Source organism: Emydura macquarii, unplaced genomic scaffold (assembly GCF_026122565.2).
Source record: "Emydura macquarii macquarii isolate MOO-44397 ecotype Brisbane River unplaced genomic scaffold, CSIRO-AGI_Emac_v2 contig_2531, whole genome shotgun sequence".
NCBI lineage: Eukaryota > Metazoa > Chordata > Testudines > Chelidae > Emydura > Emydura macquarii.
The window spans coordinates 1,197,539-1,218,278 of NW_027132668.1; the positions used below are offsets into that span (position 1 = coordinate 1,197,539).

A 20,740-nucleotide genomic window follows, 5' to 3' on the forward strand; every position below is an offset into this window, starting at 1 on the left:
TTAGTTTTTCATGATACATTTTCTTGTTAAGTATTTAACGTCCCTTTCTGTTAATGCTCATGCTTTGAAGCAAATGGAAACAATTAACTAATAGCTACGTTTGATCCAGCTATTTGTTTGTGTCTATTCTATCTTAGGTCTTTGGTTTTTACGTGGCACTCCTCAATGTTGCAAGCCAGTTTTTACAATTTTTTAAGACACTTCATTTGCACTTGCCTGACATGATGGTAGATTCTCATTTCAGTGCGCAAGAATTTACACATGTAACTCCCTTCACATTGAATTAAAAATATTCCCTTGAGGTGGAAACAAATGCATGGGCTGATGACTTGGGTTCTTCTTCGAGTGCTGGTTCCTGTGGTTATTCTCTGTGGGTTGGAATGCACTCCTTGCGCCTGAGACTGGAAGATTTTTCAGTAGCAGTGTCCACTGATCTGTGCCTGCGTGCTACCCCCCACCTCATGCTGTAAACTGAGGGTATAAGGAGTGCTGTGGACCAAATGCCTCTCCAGTTCCTTTCTACCACTCATGGTCTGAGAGGGAACTCAGAGACTGGAACATTTGTGAGTGTTCCCACCCATCTTCTTGTATTGTAAATAGATTTTCTTTTTTCTAAGGTACAGTGGATGCCACTTAATAGCAATCCTGATATCAACTACTTCCAGTTAATAGCAACATTTTGGCAGGAACCAATCCCATTCCATCCCATTGACTTTAATGTTAACAGGATTCGGATATTGGCAATGACATGCCACTTGTTGAGAACTCTTAGAAGAGAAGCCCTGGCCACAGGCAGGTGTGCAAGGCTGGAGCCAGGGAAAGAAGGACTGGGACATGCCTTCCTTGGCAGCAGCCCTGCAAACCTGTATGCGCTCAGGGGCCACACAGGAGGTAAGGGGATGGAGCACCCACATCCCTGCCCAGTGGGGGAGCCCCTGCTGGAGTACTGGTGCTGTAGGCTTGGTTGGGGAGTTGTGGGCAGGACGACAGCAACAGGGAGAGGGGCAGCAGTCCAGGTGTCAGGGCTTTCAGCTAGAGGTGCAAGGAGCTGCACGGCTCTCTGCTGCTGCCCTGCCATAGCTTCCACTGCCCCTGGAAAGTCACAGCATCCAAGCTGCAGCCCTCCTCCCTGCTGCTGGCAGTTTGTGGGGCTGCAGGCAGGGAAGGCATGTCATTGCCAATATCTGACTCCCCCGCCCCCAGCTAATATACTCTGACCCTAAAAATGGTGGAGAAAAAGTACTTTGTCCTGGCCAAAGGGGCGGAATATTTGTTTTCCCACCCCATCCTGAACTCTGTAGTGGTCCCGCCCAAGGGAGGCTTTAGCCAGGGTCTATGGGTGCAGTTGCACCCTCAGAAATCAGGCCTAAATTAATTTGCATTTGCACAGGACCCCCGTCTCAGGTTTGATCCAGCCAGCACTTTGTGTAGCTGGGCCAAATTTGCATGAGTAGCAGTGCAACCTGGCACCTGGGGTCACAGCAGCAGGTTGCAATGTCTGGAGTGGGAAGCTGGGCCCAGCCCCTTGGAACAGGACTGCTGCTGTGGGGTGAGTTCACTCTTCAGCCCCCCTTTCTCTGGGACTTCCCCTCCTCACTGCGGTGGGATTAGGCTTGCAGTGCCTGGGCAGAGGGTGTTGCTGCGGGTGGTTGGTGACTCCGTGGCAGGTTAGTACAGTGCTGCTATCGAAGGCTGCATCCACTCTGAGGCTACATCCACCTCGGGTCCAGCCATAACAAATTGCTCCAGCCTAAGCCCACCCCTTCAAACAAGGATGACAAGAGACTAAATCTCTTCAGCAGGAGAAACCAATTGCAGGCTTTTCCACAGGGATCCTGAGTGGGAGATCACTCTTCGGCAGTGCAATACATCTTCTGGCAGTGGAACTCTCCATCCTGGGACCTCTTTGAGACCCAAGCAAAGAATAAGTGGCCAGCCTGCTGCTCCCAAGCTGCCCACAGGCATGACTCCAGAGGGATTCCTTCTTGGTACAGTGGTTGGACCCACCAACATATGCCTTCCCTCCCATTCCCTTATTCCCTTGTGTCCTCAGGGAGATGAAGCAGGACAAGACAACAAGTAATCCTGTTAGCACCTTGCTGGCCAAGACAACTTTGGTTCACCACCATCCCACAGATGGCTTCTTGCCCATGCATGTACTCGCAACCCTTCCTGAGCCTACTGTCTCAGAATGGGGGCAGAACCAACCATCCCCACCAACTTCCCTCCATCTGGTTTTTGGATGGACAGAAATCTTAGAAAGTGCACGTTCAGAAGAGGTCCAATCAATTCTTAATAACAGCAGGAAACCCTCAACCAGGAAGTGCTATGCTGCCGAATGGAAGCCGTTTTCCCTCTGGTGTCAGCAGCATCACTTACCTCCAGAGGAGTCAGAGCTCTCTTATATTGGACTGTCTTATTTCCTTGAAGACATCAGGTCTATACATCAGTTCACTGCACATACATTTAGAATCTATTAATGCCTTCCCTCCTCTGGTGGAGAATTGCTTGGTTTTCACACATCCCACAACCGTGAAGTTTCTGAAAGGTATCATCAGAACCTTTCCCCATATTAAAACGTAAACCTGCCTGGGATCTGAACTGGGTACTCTCAGCACTTATGAACATGCCATTCAAGCCTCTAGCCTCCTGCCTTCTGCTTTCTATTACCCTTTTCTATGAAAATGGCCTTCCTAACAGCAATCACCTCTGGCTGGAGAGTGGGTGAGGTTGGGGCACTTACGGTGAACCCTCCCTGGTGTCCCACAGGAACAAAATGTCCTTGAGATTGCATTTCAAGTTCATCCCAAAAATTCTATCTGAATTTCACCTGAATCAAGTTGTTCTTCTACCTGAAAACTCATAATTATAGGGATGACAAGAGGCTCTATTCATTGGATGTCCACAGAGCTCTAGCCTTCTGCTTGCAAAGGACAAAACCTCTGAGACTATTTGTTTCTATCGCTGAGAGTGAAAGGAAAAGAAATCTCATCACAGAGACTCTGTAAATGGAACTTGAGCTGCATCCTCCTGAGCTGTGAATTTAAGGAAGCCCTTTCCCTACAAGGTATCAGGGCCCACTCAACTGCACACAAGCTGTCTTGCCAGCTTCCCTGCAAGGAATTCCTCTCTTGGAGACCTGCAGAGTGATGAGTTGGGGTTCTGTACGCATTTTTACTAGACATTATGCCCTTGTTCAAGCTTCATGCTCAGATGCCTCCTTTTTCATTGGTCCTATGGTCTGGGGTGCAGCATAATTCCTCAATAAATACTGCTTGGGCGTGGCCCACAGTGAATAACCATGGGGACTGGCACTCAAAGAAGAAAGGAAGATTACTTACCTTATAATAACTGGAGTTCTTCAAAATGTATGTTCCCTGTGGGTATTCCAGGACCAGTCCTCCTGCCCCTCTGCTTGGATCTTCTCTGAATTCCCAATAGAGCAGGAACTGGAGAGGTGGTTTGGAGCAAGGGCATGGCATAGGTGCAGGCAAACGGACACTGCTACTGAAAAATCTTCTAGTCTCAGGCACACGGAGCGCATGTACACCCACAGTGAATACCCACAAGGACTACACATCTTGAAGAATTCCAGTTAGTACAAGGCAAGTAACTTTCTTGTATGATAATTGCCAATAGAAGATAATACTATGATTCTTCATGAGCGAATGCTTTGTAGACATTGAGAGGTCCGGTTGAACTATTTTCTCTCTCTAGTCTTGGTCGCCCAAACAAGTCCTAATTTATTTACATGTGGACAATATGTCTTTGTTGAGCTATAAAAGCTTGCTTTTTGCAAGCATAGGCTCAAAGGAACCAAAGTATATTTGACTGCAGTGAAATGGCTGCTATCCTGATAGTGACCTGATCCTGCACCACTCTTGAGAACATAAAAGTGAAGTGGAACTTTGTATCAGTACACATAAGACCAAGACCATGGAGATAGGTGAGAATGCTGTCAACACTGGCAGATGTGAAATTGAAGGAGAAGAGTACAAAAGGGTTGATAACACTCTATCTTGGAAGTACCATATCTGCCAATGACCAGCTCACTAAAGAAATGAAGGCAAGAACTGGTAAAGCCAGAAGTTCATTTCCCCATCCGTCAAAGCTCTGGAAGAGTAAGAACATACATCTACCCGCTGCAAAGAGATTGTACAATGTTATTGTCCATCCAACACTACTATCCACCTCAGAAATGTGGCAGATGTAGAAGTACACAACAGAAAGTTGAATACATTCCACCAGCGTTGTTTAAGAAGAATCCTGGGAATTCATTGGAGAGATTGTAAACAACATGGAAGTATGTGCCCCCGGGTTAGCAGACTGTGGACTAAGTTATTAGACAGAGACAGCTACAGCTAATTGGCCATGTCATCATGCTACTCTTTGGCAGAAGGACAAGGTACATCTCAGATTGGATTCCACTTGGAGGGAAGAGAAGACGTGGAGGACAAAAAATGACCTATTACAAGAGGATCAAAAACAATGCTACCATTGTAGCCTATAGAACTAGCCTGCTTGTTTGCATTATTATTATTAGAGATATTTTTCATATATATTTTGATATGATTGTGTGATTAAATAATAAAATTAGATATTTTATTCAGCTGTAATGCAAAGTACCTTCCAGGCCACATCCTGGATGACAGCTACCGTTAGTGTATATATATATTCAACCTTTGGCTTAGATAAGTATCAATGTATAACAGGATAAGACATATATGGTCATAACCTTTACCCTAGACAAGTCAAGAGACATTAAAAGGGGAACGGGCTGTCCCCGGTTATGCCCAAGAAACTTCACAAGTACACCATAAAACCTACAAAAGGCTAAAAATAACAAAGGTGAGAGACCTAGCCCATTTGGAAGGATGTGGATACGTCATTAATACGCATGAACCTGTCAGCCTATAGAATATGTGTACCCTAAAAGTTTGGAGGTGAAAATCCAAGTTTGGACTTAGAAGGAGGACTCATATTCTTGGGGTATAAGAAGGGGCAAATCATGCTATTTGGCGTGTTCGCCTTCATCAGCTACTCCTTTTTGAAGTTTCTTTAGTTAGTGTTAAGATTTCTTTTTCATCTATACTTAGAATTATTTGTAGTATAGCTCTTAGCTATAGCTCTCAGCTCTCAAGCACTGCCTACTCCATCCCTCTACTCCTGAATTGGGGAACCTGACATCTCTCTCAACCAGTTCACCAGGGAAGGGTGTGAGTATATTAATCAAAAGCATATAGGAAATATATATATCATATGTCTCTAAATTAAGATTGGTTTATCCATTATCCATTTGATTGTTAATTTTCTCTATATTATTTGTCTATCATTTGTCATTTGTCTATTATTTTATGTTATCTTAATAAAAGTTTATAAATTATACAATTTGGCTATCACTAAGAGCCTTCCTGTTGTGCACCCGGGGTCCCTATAAAATAAACTGGAGCCTGGTTCAGGGACAAGAACCCAATCAGATCATTTGGCACACCAGCAACCCTATCAAATATTAATACACTCCAAAATCAGGCTACACCATCAAGGAGACATCCTACGAAGAAATCAAACACCTTGCTTTGGACAGACAGCGGTGGGGAAAATGGGTTGCCTCATGTGCCACTGGGCACAGGAGAGTCTAAGTTTAAGCACCATAGGAATTTTGTCAGTGACATAAACAGGAAAAGTATTAGGCTCTGTCTGTACAAATGTGATTTTTACAGCTGAATAATCTTTGATGAGAGATACATCATCTTAGTGTTGGATGGATTGTTTTCAAATAAACAAATAAAATAGAATTATATATGCATAGCTTAATTTGATTTCCCCACAGAATTCTGCTATGAGTTAATTTGTATGATTTGCATCAGATATTAAATAAAGACTTAATACATAAACCTCATCATAGTAACAGGCATAACCCAGCTGCCCCGCAAGGCCACTCTTGTCCTTCATGGGTTAATTGCTATAAAGCTTTTAGAAAATATTTTAAATGGAGTACAGAAAAATATTATCTGCACCTAAAATTAACAAAACCAAACTAACTATAAGAGCTAGTGGGTATAATCTTCCACTGAGGTGTAAATTATTGACCTGATTTTCAAAGGTTTGGAGCACCTGCAGATCTCATTTATGTAAGCAGGTGTGGATGCTGAGCCCTTCTAGCAACCAAGACATGTTTGTTTATTGAAAAATATTGATCATTTTTAAAAATGTCTTGAATAATATGGGAATTCCTGAGAGGTGTCAGGTCACCCTCAATTCTCATTGGAGTCAATGGGAAGTAAAGATGCTCAACATCTCACAGGATCAACCCCTAGACTGTCATGATTTGGAGGTCATGCAGTATAACATCATTAGAAGGTAATATTCCCTAGATTTGCAATAAGATCTTGCATTTAACCTATGACCTCAATGTCACAATAATCTGACTGTTCACAATACACCTGTGCTGTGAACAGGTTTCTCCAGTAGCATATGTAGGAGCTCTATTCTTATTATTTAACATTTATTAGTTTGTAACATTTGTGTTACTCGGATACTACAATGATCGGCACCAATATCAGAACTTAGATCGATTGACTTATGTGTCTAGACTTGCTCCTACTGAAGACAATGGGAGTTTTGCCATTGACTCATCAACTTAAGTGGGTGCAGGGCTAGCGCTATGAATTTAATAAAATACTTGAGCAAATACTGTAAGTGCTTCTTAATTTGTTTGGTTCTCCTTGTTGGAGCAGAAGATGAGACCTTGCTTTAGGTCCACTTGGGATGTTTAGCTGAAGATGAAGTAGGCTGTTGATTTCAGATACGGGTATGGAGGAAAATATTTGTATGTGATAAAATATTTTAGGGTGATATTCTCTTCTATGCAGAGGGCTGGTGCAAGGCCAGTGCCCCATTTAAATCCCAGGGCTGGAGAATCTGCTGCTGTGTGGGTTTTAAGTAATGCCTAACTGCAGTACTGGCTCTCTGCACAAAGGTGAATTTTATCACTAATGAATAATCTAATACTATGATCTTTAAAATAAGTCACTCAGTTAAACCTGAAGCTAAAGATTATTTGATCATTTCTGTTGCTTTTATTTACATGAAAGCATAGTAATATACATTACATTAATATAAACAGATTATTTTGTGAGGAATTATTATTTGAGATAGAACTGCATCCTTTCATGATGCTTTGATATTTACACAGAACTAACTTTATAAAATAATTTCCAAGGATCCAGGCTTAGTCATTTTGCAGTATTAAAATGTGTGATTAATTTAAAAACTGATATTTGAAATGTTCCTGTAAGCCTTTTGTTGCATCAGCTAGTATATTTTACTAGACTGCGAAGAACACTGTATAAGTGAGATAAGACTGTAAAATTAGAGAATTACTGTTGTGCAACTTGAGATAATGTTCCTACAACCCAATAACAATACAGTGGTGAGGTAAAAAGGTTTTAATCAATGTACAATGAGAATCACTGATAAAAACCCATAGTACTGTTAAAAAACTCTTCACTTGTGTATTTCTCTTAGGCACTAGATGGCTTCATTATAGCAGTAACCACAGATGGAAGCATCATATATGTTTCTGACAGCATTACACCTCTTCTTGGACATTTACCCGTGAGTAATTCATGCACACTCTTTCAGTTACAAATTATGGGTCAATCCTGTAAACACCAACATCTGCATGTAATGCTTATTCTTGTGAGTAGTCCCATTGACTTCTAGGAATATTCACTCTGGGTGCAGGAATGGGACCCCAATTTATTTCTAGCATTGGTTAAAAAGTGGGAGGGGGAGATTTCATGAAAACGCTGTGAATTTTTTTCCCATCAAAATGACAAATTTAATTTAAAAAAAAAATCCAGCCAGCTCTGCTTGTTTTCTTTGAGTATGATTCATACACTTCGGTTCCCTGTTGCTGTGAAGCATTTAAAACTAGACAGGATAAAGCTCTGAAGGATATCCTGGTGTGCGGAGGGACAAGATGACACAAGTGTTTTTCTCCATCTTTGATTTCTCGGAAAAATATGAAATGGTTTATAGTTGATGGGGAATGGTACTGCTGGTGCTGGTGGCCTTCTGAGGTGTGTGCTGAGGGCCTGGTTCTACTCCTTTGAAATAAAAGGCAAAACTCCTGTAGGCTTCAACAGAATAGGATCAGACCCTGAATTGGTTGAGTGATGTCACCAGGCTGCTGGTCTGGTGCCTTTCAACAGAATGCAGCCTTTTAAGGACTGTTCCCAGTGCCATTCCCCATCAACGAGTAGTGATAAATGGCTCCATGTCTAGCTGGCAGCCAGTCACAAGCGGAGTGCCCCAGGGGTCGGTCCTGGGGCCGGTTTTGTTCAACATCTTCATTAATGATCTGGAGGATGGGGTAGATTGCACCCTCAGCAAGTTTGCAGATGACACTAAACTAGGGGGAGTGGTAGATACCCTGGAAGGTAGGGATAGGATACAGAAGGACCTAAACAAATTAATTCATTAATGATCTGGAGGATTGGGCCAAAAGAAATCTGAGGAGGTACAACAAGGACAAGTGCAGAGTTCTTAGGACAGAAGAATCCCATGCACAGCTACAGACTGGGGACCGATGAGCTAGGCAGCAGTTCTGCAGAAAAGGACCTGGGGGTAACAGTGGATAAGAAGCTGGATATGAGTCAGCAGTGTGCCCTGGTTGCCAAGAAGGCTAATAGCATATTGGGCTGCATTAGTAGGAGCATTGCCAGCAGATCGCGGGAAGTGATTATTCCCCTCTATTCGGCATTGGTGAGGCCGCATTTAGAGTAGTGTGTCCAGTTTTGGACCCCCCACTACAAAAAGGATGTGGACAAGTTGGAGAGTCCAACGGAGGGCAACAAAAATGATTAGGGGGCTGGAGCACAAGACTTATGAGGAGAGGCTGAAGAAACTAGGCTTGTTTAGTCTTCAGAAGAGATGAACGAGGGGGGATTTGATAGCAGCCTTTAACTACCTGAAAGGGGGTTCCAGGGAGGATGGAGCTAGGCTGTTCTCAGTGGTGGCAGATGACAGAACAAGGAGCAACGGTCTCAAGTTGCAGTGGGGGAGGTCTAGGTTGGACATTAGGAAAAAGTTTTTCACTAGGAGGGTGGTGAAGCACTGGAATGGGTTACCTAGGGAGGTGGTGGAATCTCCATCTTTAGAGGTTTTTAAGGTACGGCTTGACAAAGCCCTTGCTGGGATGATATAGCTGAGGTTAGTCCTGCTTTGAGCAGAGGGTTGGACTAGATGACCTCCTGAGGTCCCTTCCAACTCTATGATTCTATGATTCTAAGATGGTAGTGATTGAGCTGCTGCTCCCTGTGGCCCTGTGTCCTGGGGGTAGATTATGGGGTCTTGTGTCCTGAAGAAGCTCCTCTGCTATGCTTTGTCTTGCCTGAGGAGCAGGAGAAGAGTTGTTTTATTTCTGCTCCTGCTGGTGATACTGGTCTGGGACAGATGGTATGATAATTATGGCATTAATCCTCACTCATTTTTAGTCATTCAGTCTCCATATAAATACATAGCCAGAAGCAACAGGAAACGCTTTTCTTCCCCATTTGTTTTTTTGCTTAGTAAAATTGTAATTATGCTCTTCCCTCATTCACCATTCGACCAAATATGTAAATATGTTAAATATGCTCCATCCCACCAAATATATCTAACATATTCCACTAAGCTATAATATGATCAGTAATTATTTTCTTCTTAGGTGAAACAATGTCATGAAATAAGGAAGCTGAGGGTGATTGTAGGAATATTGCTATGCAACAGTAACGAAATAGCTCAAACTAAAACCATCTACTTAATTTTTCTTTAGTCCTCCGCAGTGCAGGAGGTCAGTAATCTTTCTGTCATTTGTGGGCAGAAAGATCGCCTCTTGCTGTCCTACCATCTGTTGGGCCCAATGATTTCCACAGAATTTCTTCAGTTTCCAAGATTTTTCAGATGTTTGTCTCAGTGTTAAGGGAACTTTTGCATTGCTTTCCCCTCTTTTCTTAAATCCTAGTGGAAGCTAGGGATCCAGTTCAGGAAAGCATTCCTATTCGGGAAGGGCACTTAAGCATGTGCCCTTCTTGGACTTAAGCATGTGCTTATGTCCTGTTGAAGTCAATGAGCCTTAAACCCCATTTCAATAAGGGCATATTTAGGCATGTATGTTAGACCTGAACGGAGGTCTAAAACTGTAAACTGGTTATTCTTTCCTTACCATATTAGTCTCTAGCACGATAACCTTGTATGATATCCAATCCCAAACAGGGATATGGGTCATTATTATTTTTATTGTGGTAGCTCCTAGGAGCTCTAATGATGGACTAGGACCTTAATACACTAGGCCCTATATAAACACAAAACAAAAAGATGGTTCCACCCCAAGGAGTTTACAGGCTAAGGAATGATGAGATATTTACGGTTAAAAACTACCCATCATAGTCACACTGGGTCAATTTTTTTTTCCAATTTGTCAGGATTTTATTCTTTTTGATATACTTAGCTCATACGAGTTAAATTTTTAAAAATCAGCATCTAAACCCCACTTGCAAAACATGTTTGTGTACCCACAAAAGACATCTGAGTATACAACACATGCATTTGCATGCATAAAGTGTACAAATGGATACATACATATACAAAAATCCATCTACATGTGCAGTTAGCTGACATATTGTGCACGTGCAACTTAATGTTTGCTAATTTAGTCCCTGCTATCTGTTTTATTTTTTAATTGTAAAACTGATCAAAGTGCTATTTGAAAAGTACTTATGGCATATTTTGTCCACTTCCTGGAACTATTCGTAAGCTATTTTCATCCATTGTTTAAAGGTGAAATCCAACCTCCCTCCTACATGCCTGCAGAAAGAACCGCTGCAGTTCTGCTGTTCTGGGGGGCAAAATGTAGGTCTGAGTGGACAGCATGCAGTGCAGGGATCCCTGGGGCTACTACTGAAATACTTTTCTTTTACCAGAATTGTGAGAGGGCATGTTGGTTTTGCACATTCATAAGATCAGAATAGATAGAACCAATCCTATTTCCATTACATGAAGTATCCTGGAATATTTTACAGTAAGAACTTGACCTGCAATTACTTTTTGCAAGGAACTCCCTAACTGATCTGATATTTCTAATTTGCTCATTCTACAGACTCTGGAGACCACTTTCAGGATTGGTTGAAACAGAGACAGAGTATAGAGAGAATACTTTACACAGCTGAGTACTAGGATGCTCATACAGGCGGAAAGGGAAAACTACAGAGAAGAGAGATCGTAAGAAGAAAACCTGAAATGTTAAACTAGTAACTATGAAATATTCTTGCAGATTAGAAAATAATAAAGCTAAAATGAAGCTATTCTGGCAAGATTTTAGAGAAGATAATAGGCCTGATTCTCCACTCATTTGCACCAGTTTTACACTCATGTAACTCCAGTGACTTCAACAAATTATTTCTGTTGTTTTTCAAGTGATGGTCCCTATGTGTATTCCATTCTAGGTGTGCATGTGCTTGAGACTGGGTTATTCTTCCACAGTAGTGTCCATTGGTCCATGTCTGTACTCTGCATCTCCTCATGCTCCAAACCAAGGGCATAAGGGGCAGTGCAGACTGACCAGCTCTCCAGTTCCTTTCTAATTCTTGTGGTCTGAGACAGAATGTCTCAGTGTCCACTGCCTTGTTACCATTCTCCTGTTCAGTCAGGTTTTACTTCATGTAAATAGTTCTGCCTTTTTGTACAGTTGGTTAGTTTACTAGTACAGTTAGTTAGTTGGTAGATTTCTTTTGGGGCTAAGGGAGTCTTTTTTCTCCTTTTTGTCCCTCTGCCTCCCATTTGGGGCCTTAGTAAGCCCAAGATCCCGGGCTTCAAATTCCATGTGACTTGCCCCTGGGTCTTCCTGGTTAGCAATCCACATAACTCCTGTTTGGATTGCCTTGGGTTCAGGTGTGAGACTTGTCATTTCTTTCCTCCGCAAACATGACAATCCTTGAGGTCCATCTCCAAAGACGCTTGATGGAACTCTCCATGAAGCCCCAGCCTGCTCTCCGGGTCCCTGACCTCCCTGTATGTTGTTTGGAGTCACCTAGAAGAGTTCCTTTGGACCAAGTGCTCTCTAGATCCAGACCTTCAGACCCCAGGCCTAAGGACTCTCTGAGGCAGAGAGGAGAGCATAGAAAGGACAAACAGTCCCAAAAAAGATGGGAAAAATCTCCTTTGGAGGTCTCCAAGAAGAGGTATGCCTGGGTGAGATTTTGCAGCCTGATTCCTGGTTGGTACCAAAAAGCTCCACACCAATAGTACCAAAGATCCAGAACACTCCAAAGCCATTTATGCGGGGGATAGAACCAACTCCAACACCTGTTAGGGAATGGAGGGAGCTCTCGCTGTCTGTACAGTTGGTAGTGCACCGTGGGAAGAAAGGTCAAGGAGTACTGGCTCCCACCACCAGGTCTGCCCCGTTGGCTCCTCCTAGGGGTGGAAGCCCTTCCCCATCTGCTTCTTAGACCCTTTATTATTCTTGAGGACCTAGCAATTTATACAGATCCAGAGTGGCGGATACTCTCAGAGCCAAGACATGCCCACACTGTTGGTACGTTAATTACCAATCCCAGCCACCAGCCACAGTGCTGAGCTACCTACACCATGAGTACAGTGTTTGCTGGTTCCATTTATCCCATCTCACAACCAGGCAAGCGGTACCAACAGCCCCACCAGTGGAAGTAGTGGATTCAGATTCTTCCAATGACTCTGAGGCCAGACCAATGGCTCTCTGACCCATAGTGAGATGCAGAATAAGCCCTGAGAGAGTTTTGAGAGCCTCATTGGCATCCTTCTATTTCATGCCATATTACTGGGCTCAGGACCCTTGTGTTCCCCCCTCCCCCGCCATGTGCACCTCCTTCAGAGAGAGGCCAAGAATCTGGACCTACTGGGAAGAATGAGCTTCTCCTCTGCTAGCCTACAATTTCTCATAGTGAATTATCAGGCACTCATATCCAAATATGACTTTATTAACTAGAGTAAATTATTGGAGTTTGCCAGCAAGCTTCCCCCGGAGCTCAGGCCTCAGTTCCAGGCTATCCTCAAAGAAGGCAAGCTCATAGCCAGACCCTCCTTGCAAGCATCCTTAGACACAGCTGACACAGCATCCCACTCATGGCAATCTCAGTGATCACGGGGCGGGCTTCATGCCTTCACTCCTCTGGGTTCCCCAAGTAAGTTCAAGCTATGGTGGGGGACCTTCCAGGGCAACAATCTATTTAGTGGAAAGATGGACGAGTCATTACACACTCTTACAGACTCCCAGGTGACCCTCCACTCTGAAAATTTACACCCTGGCGCCTTGAAGGAAGTAAGGCAAACCTCGTTCTTATATAGACAATGTCCTGTAACTCAGCCCTTTTACTATCAGAGGGCTTGCAAACTGCCAGGAAGCATCAGAGGTAAACAGCAGCAGAGAGAAGGCCCCACTGTCTCTTCCAACCCACTCCCAACCCCCTGCCAAAAACTCATTCTGACAGGATCTCTGAGAGCTGCCAGCCAGTCTCCACACCACTGGATACCCCCACGCTCTTGGTGGACACTTGGCCTATTTCTTCCCGGTGGGGCAATTTATCACATTGGACAGATGGGTCCCAGAGATCATCTTCTCTGGCTACTCTGTAGAATTCCTTTCCATTACCTGCTCCAAAAACCTGTTCTCTGACCTCTTAGACAAGAGGTGGACTCCATTCTCCAGCTAGGAGCTAAAGAGCCTGTACCTCACACACACAATTGGGAGGGCTTCTGTATGAGGTTATTCCTTTTCCCCAAGAAGAAGGGGGAGTGGAGGCCAAACCTGGACTTCAGACAACTGACTGTCTTCATACACCACATGAGCTTCAGGATGACCCCCTGTAATACCCGCCTCCAGTGAAAGTAGCTGGTTTGTAGTTTCTGATTTGAAAGATGCCTGTTTTCATGTAGACATTCACCCAGTACACAGGAGGTTCCAGTGTTTCACATTGGCCTGAAACATTATCAGTACAGCAGAGTCTTTCCCTTCTGTCTCTCGATAGTCCCAAGAGCATTTACAAAGATGTTCTTGGTAGTGGTACACTTCCATTGCCACAAAAGTCCAGTGTATCCTTACCTCAACAACTGACTGTTCATGGGAAGGTCATCCCAGAAAATTCAGTCATGGGTTGCTGCTTTCCTCAGCCTCCTGCGAGCCCTAGGACCCGAGGTTAATCTAGAAATGTCCACCTTATCCCTCAGATAGACTATAGACTTATGGAAGCAACTTTGAAACTGACTTTGGCCAGAGCCTATCCCAGGACAAACTCCTCATGACAAAGCACATCATCTCCCAATTCTGCCTGAGCCTGCAGACAACAGTTCAGTCATGTTTGGTCAGTTTTGGGGCACATGGTTGCCTGCATATATGTCACACCATTTACAAAACTCCATCAGTGCCTTCAGGCCTGGCTAAAGATGGTCTACATGCCAAACAGTGATTCTCTAGACAAACTAGTTTTGATTCCTCAGAGCATCCTGGCATCTCTCACCTGGTGGGAAAGCAAAGAAGGGGGAGAGTTCCCTTTGTTCCCCCTCAACCCACAAAGAAATGGATTACAGATGCCTCTTTGCCCTGCCTTACCCTCCCCTGACTCAGGACCCAGCAGGAATCCAGCCTACATATCAGTGTTCTCAAGTTTCAAGCAGTACACAAGGTTTAAAAGAGTTTTCTTCCTTTCATACACAACCTGCATATTCAGATTATATTAGACAACATGACCACAGAACACTATATAAACAAGCCAGGAGGACCAAGGTCCACCTCTCTTTGCGTGGAGGCAGTCAAGCTCTAGAATTAGTGTACCTAGTAACAAATTGTCCTTTCAGCGGCACACCTTCCAGGGATACCGAACACATAAGCTGACAGCCTCAGCAGATATTTCTACAGAGGTCACAAGTGGAAGCTCCACAAGTCAGTATATTAGACAAGCTTCCAACAATGGAGTTTTCCATCATGGGTCCTCTTTGTATCACAGATAAACAAGAATTGTCCAACCTATTGCTCCTGTGCATCTCTACACTACATTTCCAGAGGATTCACGTTCCTGGTTCATTGGTCGGAACCACTGGTGTATGTATGCATTCCAGCCCATTCTCCTCTTTCTCCAGGTCCTCAACAAAATCAGTCAGGACAAAGTGACAGCAATTTTAGTGGTACCATAGTGGCCAAGGCAATTCTGGTTCACCACCATACTTCATCTGACTTCTCACCCAGCTTTATACGTGCAACTGTTTCCAAACCTACTAACTCAGGCCGAGGGAAGGACCATCCATGTCAATCTGGCATCCCTCCACCTCACTGCATGGTTTGTGGATGGATGACTAATTTAGAAAAGACTTGCTCAATGGAGGTCCAGTCCATCCTCAATCACAGCAGAAAATTCTCCACAGTAAAATGTTACATGGCCAAATAGAAATGTGTCTCCTTTTGGTGTCAGCATCAACACATACCCCAGAAGCAGCAGATGTCCCTGCCATCTTGGAGTATCTATTATCTGTAAAGACATCTGGTTTGTCTGACAGCACGCAGCATGTCCATATGGCAGCCATTAATGCCTTTCATCTATTGAAAGAAAACTACTTGATGTTCACCCACCCTCTGACAGTGAGATTCCTGAAGGGCATCATCAGAATCTTTCTTCCAGTACTGATACCATCCCCTAACTGGGACCTCATTCTGGTGCTTTCAATACTCATGATCCACTTTTTAAGCTCCTTCCTGCTCACTTCTGCATCTTTTTATGAAAGTAGCCTGCCTGATGGCAATCACTATGGCTAGCTTGGAGCCCTTAGGATGGACCCTCCATATACGGAGGTCCATAGCAATAAATTTGTCTTTGAGATTACACCCCAAATTCATCACAAAGATTATTTCTCATTTGCGTCTGAACCAAACCATACAGCTGCCTGTTCTCTATCCCAAGGATCATATCACTAGAGAGGATAAGAAGCTACATTCTTTGGACATCCATAGAGTCCTGGCATTCTACCTACAAAGGGGAAAGACCTTTAGAAAAAAACCCAAAGCTATCTGTTTCCATCGCTGAGCGTATGACAAGGGAAACTGTCTCGTCTCAAAGACTCTAGAAATGGATTTAGAGCTGCATTCTCTTTTGGTATGAATAATGGGGAATTCTCCACCAGAGCACGGGCTACTTCCATGGCTTCTCTTTAGGGCATACCTCCCATAGACATTTGTAAAGTAACCACTTGAGATTTGGTCCACACCTTTAGCAGACATTACGCGCTTGTGCAAGCTTCTTTGGCTGATGCATCTTTCAACAAAGTCATTCTCCAATTGGTGGTAAAGCAGGAGTCCTTGTACCCTCCTCATTAATGAGTACTGCTTGGAAGTCACCAGAGTGGGAATACACATGGGGACCATAATTCAAAGAAGAAAGAAAGGTTATTGTATTTACCTTGTACAGTAAACTGTAGTTCTTCAAGATGTGTAGTCCCTATTTGTATTCCACTACCACCATCCTTTTCCTATGCTTTGGATTCTTTCCAGTTGTGATTCATGGTAGAATAGGAACTAGAGAGGTAGTTGGTCCATGCCATCACCCCTTATGCCCTCGGTTTGGAGCACGAGGAGGCACAGGTGCAGACCAACAGATGTTGCTATTAAAGAATCTTCTGGTCTCGGGCACATGGAGCACATGCACATCCAGAGTGGAATACACACAGGAACCACACATCTCGTAGAATTCCAGTTACTGAACAAAGTTCTATTTATCTCCTATGCTAAGACTGAAAATTGAATGATGGTATTCTCCTAGTTCTGGTCATAGCCCAATGTGCATGACAACAAAATGAGATACTATTCATAATAGATTGTGTAGATCTTTGTAATATAATCTTCACTCTCTTTTCTTATATGCTTTTGACACAGCCTCACATAATATTCCCATAAGCAAACTAGGGAAATGTGGTCTAAATGAAATTACTATTAAGTGGGTGCACAACTGTTTGAAAAAACATACTCAAAGAGTAGTTATCAATGGTTCCCTGTCAAATTGGAAGGATCTATCTAGTTGGGTCCTGCAGGGGTCTGTCCTGGGTTTGATACTATTCAATAATTTCATTAATGACTCGGATAATGAGTGGTGGAGAGTATGCTTATAAAATTTGTGGATAACACCAAGCTGGGAGGGGTTACATGTACTTTGAAAGACAGGGTTAGAATTCAAAATTACCTTGATAAATTGGAGAACTGGTCTGAAATCAACTAGATGACATTCAATAAAGTCAAGTGCAAATTACTGCACTTAGGAAAGAAAAATCAAATGCACAACTACAAAATGGGTAATAATTGGCTAGGTAGTGGTACTGCTGCAAAGGATCTGGAGGTTATAGTGACTCACAAATTCATCATGAGTCAACAAGGTGATGCAGTTGCAAAAAAGGCTAATATCTTTCTGGGGTGTAATAACAGGAGTGTATTTGTAACACATGAGATTATAATTGGCCCACTGTACTCAGCACTGGTGAGGTCTCAGCTGGAATGCAGTGTCCAATTCTGGACACCACGCTTTAGAAAGATGTGGCCAAATAGGAGAGAGTCCAGAGGAGAGCAACTAAAATGATAAAAGGTTTAGAAAACATGACCTATGAGAAAGGTTAATAAAATTGGGCATGTGTGGTCTTGAGAAGAGAAGACTATGGGGGGACCTGGTAATAGTCTTCAAATATGTCAAGGGCTGTTATAAAGAGGATGGTGAACAGTTGTTCTCCATGTGCTGTGGAAGTAGGACAAGAAGTAATAGGCTTAATATGGAGCAAGGGAGATTTAGGTTAGACGTTAGGAAAATTTTTGTAACTATAAGGATAAATAGGCTTGCATGGGAGGCTGTGGAATCCCATCATTGGAAGTTTATAAGAACAGGTTAGGTAACCACCTGTCAGTGATGGTCTAGGTATATATGGTCCTGTCTCAGCACGGGGAGCTGGACTAGATGACCTTTGAGGTCCCTTCCAACCCTACAACCTTATGATTCTGTTCTTTGGTGAGTAGTGAAATAGTTAGCAAATGCCAGGCTTCAGAATGGACACTCACTTGAAATAATTAAGGGGGGTAGCACACACCACTGATGTATTGATTTGCTGCTGTCTGCAGACTCAGGCAGAAATCACTACATTAGTTTACAACTAGTCTACTAAGATGATCTTCACAAGCAAAGATTAGAATTTTAGGACTAGATTTCCAGGTGTGCCAAAACAGGTTTTCATGTAGATCCTCATGTACAAAACTTGTGCCCACTGTATTCTTGCTGTAGTGAAACAACGGCATCATTACAAGATAGATTAGTATCAAAATATAAAGGGCTAAATTCCAAGAGGTGCTGAGCAAGGTGCTGCATGGGAGGCCTGTCTATTCCACATCTTCACCCTCAACATTAGGGAAACCCTCTTTTTCTCTCATTCATTTCTTGCCTTGAAGCAGTTTAAATTATGCATCCAAATCTTCCAAAACTAAAAAAAAATAGAGAGAAAGAGAAAAGAGCCACAGAGTTTAATGCAGCTGTTTCATTCAAATTATACAAATATATGAGCTATGCACAGCGTACTGAATAAAGCCCTTTATTTTGGAGGTAGTTTTACTATATACTATTTTTGGATTAAACCATTCGTGACCCATTCATGCAAAGTTGGTGTTACTGTTTCTGCGACACAAGCTATGGATAAAAACCCAGGATTTTCTGTTGGCAGGATCTGCAGTTTAGAAAACGCAGCATTGGATGCAAAGCGTAGCAGTGCAGACATGCAGTAATATAGTTCACTTGGCGCACTGCTGATGGTTGCTATGATATAGCTTTTGTCTATTTTGCCTGCCTCATTCAGCAATGGATCTTACTGTTGTGTCACATCAGCCAGGCCTCTAAGAAAGAGGATTATCTGTACCACCTCAGAGCACTGTTCCACCATGTCTAGCATCCCATCTGCAGCTGTGGCCAATCCCTGATGCTTCAGAAAAAGGCAGGGAAAAAAATCTCAGAATAAATCGGGCCAATTGTATATTGAGGAGAGAATTCCATCCTGACCCCTGCAGGTGACCAGCTGAAGCTCTGCAGCATGGGATATGATTATAGTCATTGTCTTAATATGAGGCTGCAAGTGTTATGAGCCTGTTGAGGGCAATAAAGAGCCTGCTGGTCTCTCCATAGACCAGGAAGGGGAGAAATGAATGGGGATTCCTAAACTCCAAGGCCAGAAGGGACCCCCATGAGCATCCAACTTGACCCTGGCACATACAGGCTGTAGAAACTGGATTAAATATCTAACCACCCTCATTGCTAGGAAATTTCTGTAGATTGTACTTCTCCAACTGAGGTATCTGTGTGTATAGCTGGCTTAATGAGCAAATTCTTGGATGGTCTCTGTAGTCATCTACCTGCAATGATTACCTGCCTTTTGGGTCTGGTACAGGACTGGGTCTGGTACAGGACTGAGATATTTGCTTCCTAATTCATATTTGATTTAGCAAATCAAGAAAATTCATTTTTTGTTCTCATGCATATACAGGGTTAAATGCCACAGGGAACAGGAGTTTTAAATACACCACGAAGTGTAACTTGGTACATTTGTTTATTGACATAAAAATAAGTGGATATTCCTCAATGCAAAAATCACAAAACAGCCGTAAGTGCCAGATCCAAGTTCTGGGTGGCCAGGGCAGAGGAATATGAATGACAGGGCAGGTGTATCGGCAGAACAAGTGAGCATGGTGATGTTTGTGGCGGGCAGGCAGCTGAACTCAGAAGAACCAGAGTAGAACAAAAAAGGGGATCCCTTGCAGCTATGTAAAGGAGACCCACAGAAGGTCATACAGATAGTCTAGGACCACCATATTTATAATCTTCCAGAAAATATTGTCAGCCTGGATAATATCCTTTAAATTGGAACCTTGTTACAATATCAAAAATAAGCAGGGCCAGATCCTCAACTTGAGTAAATAGGTGTAGATCTATTATGTTCAAGGAACTGCGACAATTTAAACCAACTCACACACAGAATGAATTAAGTATAGTTAGTATTTTAGTAACACTTTCCATGTTGCAATAATTACATGGACATTAACTAATTAACCCTCACAATATCCTTGTCAGACAGATGGAACCAGGGGTAGGTCTCAGCTGTCTGCTTCCCAACTCTACGCTCCCTCCTGTAGACCACACTGTCTATCGCTTTTCTTATGTATGAAATTATATGAAAATATAGTTCATGTGCATATAAACCTGATGCAAATATATACAATTCACCCAAGTGTAATGTCAATAGTGTCTGTATAGTAAGTTATATAATTAATACAGTCAAGTAAAGAAAGGAAAATATTAAAATATATTATTCCATCAGATTTATACACGTAAGCTATAGTTTACAAGGTTTTTTTTCAACTGACCACAATTTAAATATCGTTGGCATGCAGAGCTGGGGCCAGATTTGGAAAGCACACTGCAAGTGCTACCACAGTGTAAATAAATACATACAAAAATTAATGATTAATAACTTTCCAGTTTCTTAACATTGAGAACACATTTCCATCATGGAATACTTTTTGGTCTGAAAGCAATCTTTCTCACAACACATGAAGCTGTGTCAGCATGCTGGCTCAGAGTGGGGTTGTCTAGAGAGATCTCGGCGGCTACAAATTAAAGCTGTTAGGGAACTACTTAATCTTACAACTTCCTTTTAG

At 42.8% G+C, this 20,740-nt stretch overlaps 1 protein-coding gene across 1 annotated transcript in view; it reads left to right on the top strand.

Annotated features, from left to right (window-relative positions):
- Positions 1-20,740, top strand: part of NPAS2 (neuronal PAS domain protein 2) — a 150,912-nt gene that overhangs the window by 74,387 nt on the left and 55,785 nt on the right. Inside the window, exon 5 of the mRNA XM_067563513.1 lies at positions 7,528-7,617. Coding sequence (XP_067419614.1) covers positions 7,528-7,617 — 90 coding nt within the window. The remainder of the gene's footprint in view (positions 1-7,527; positions 7,618-20,740) is intronic.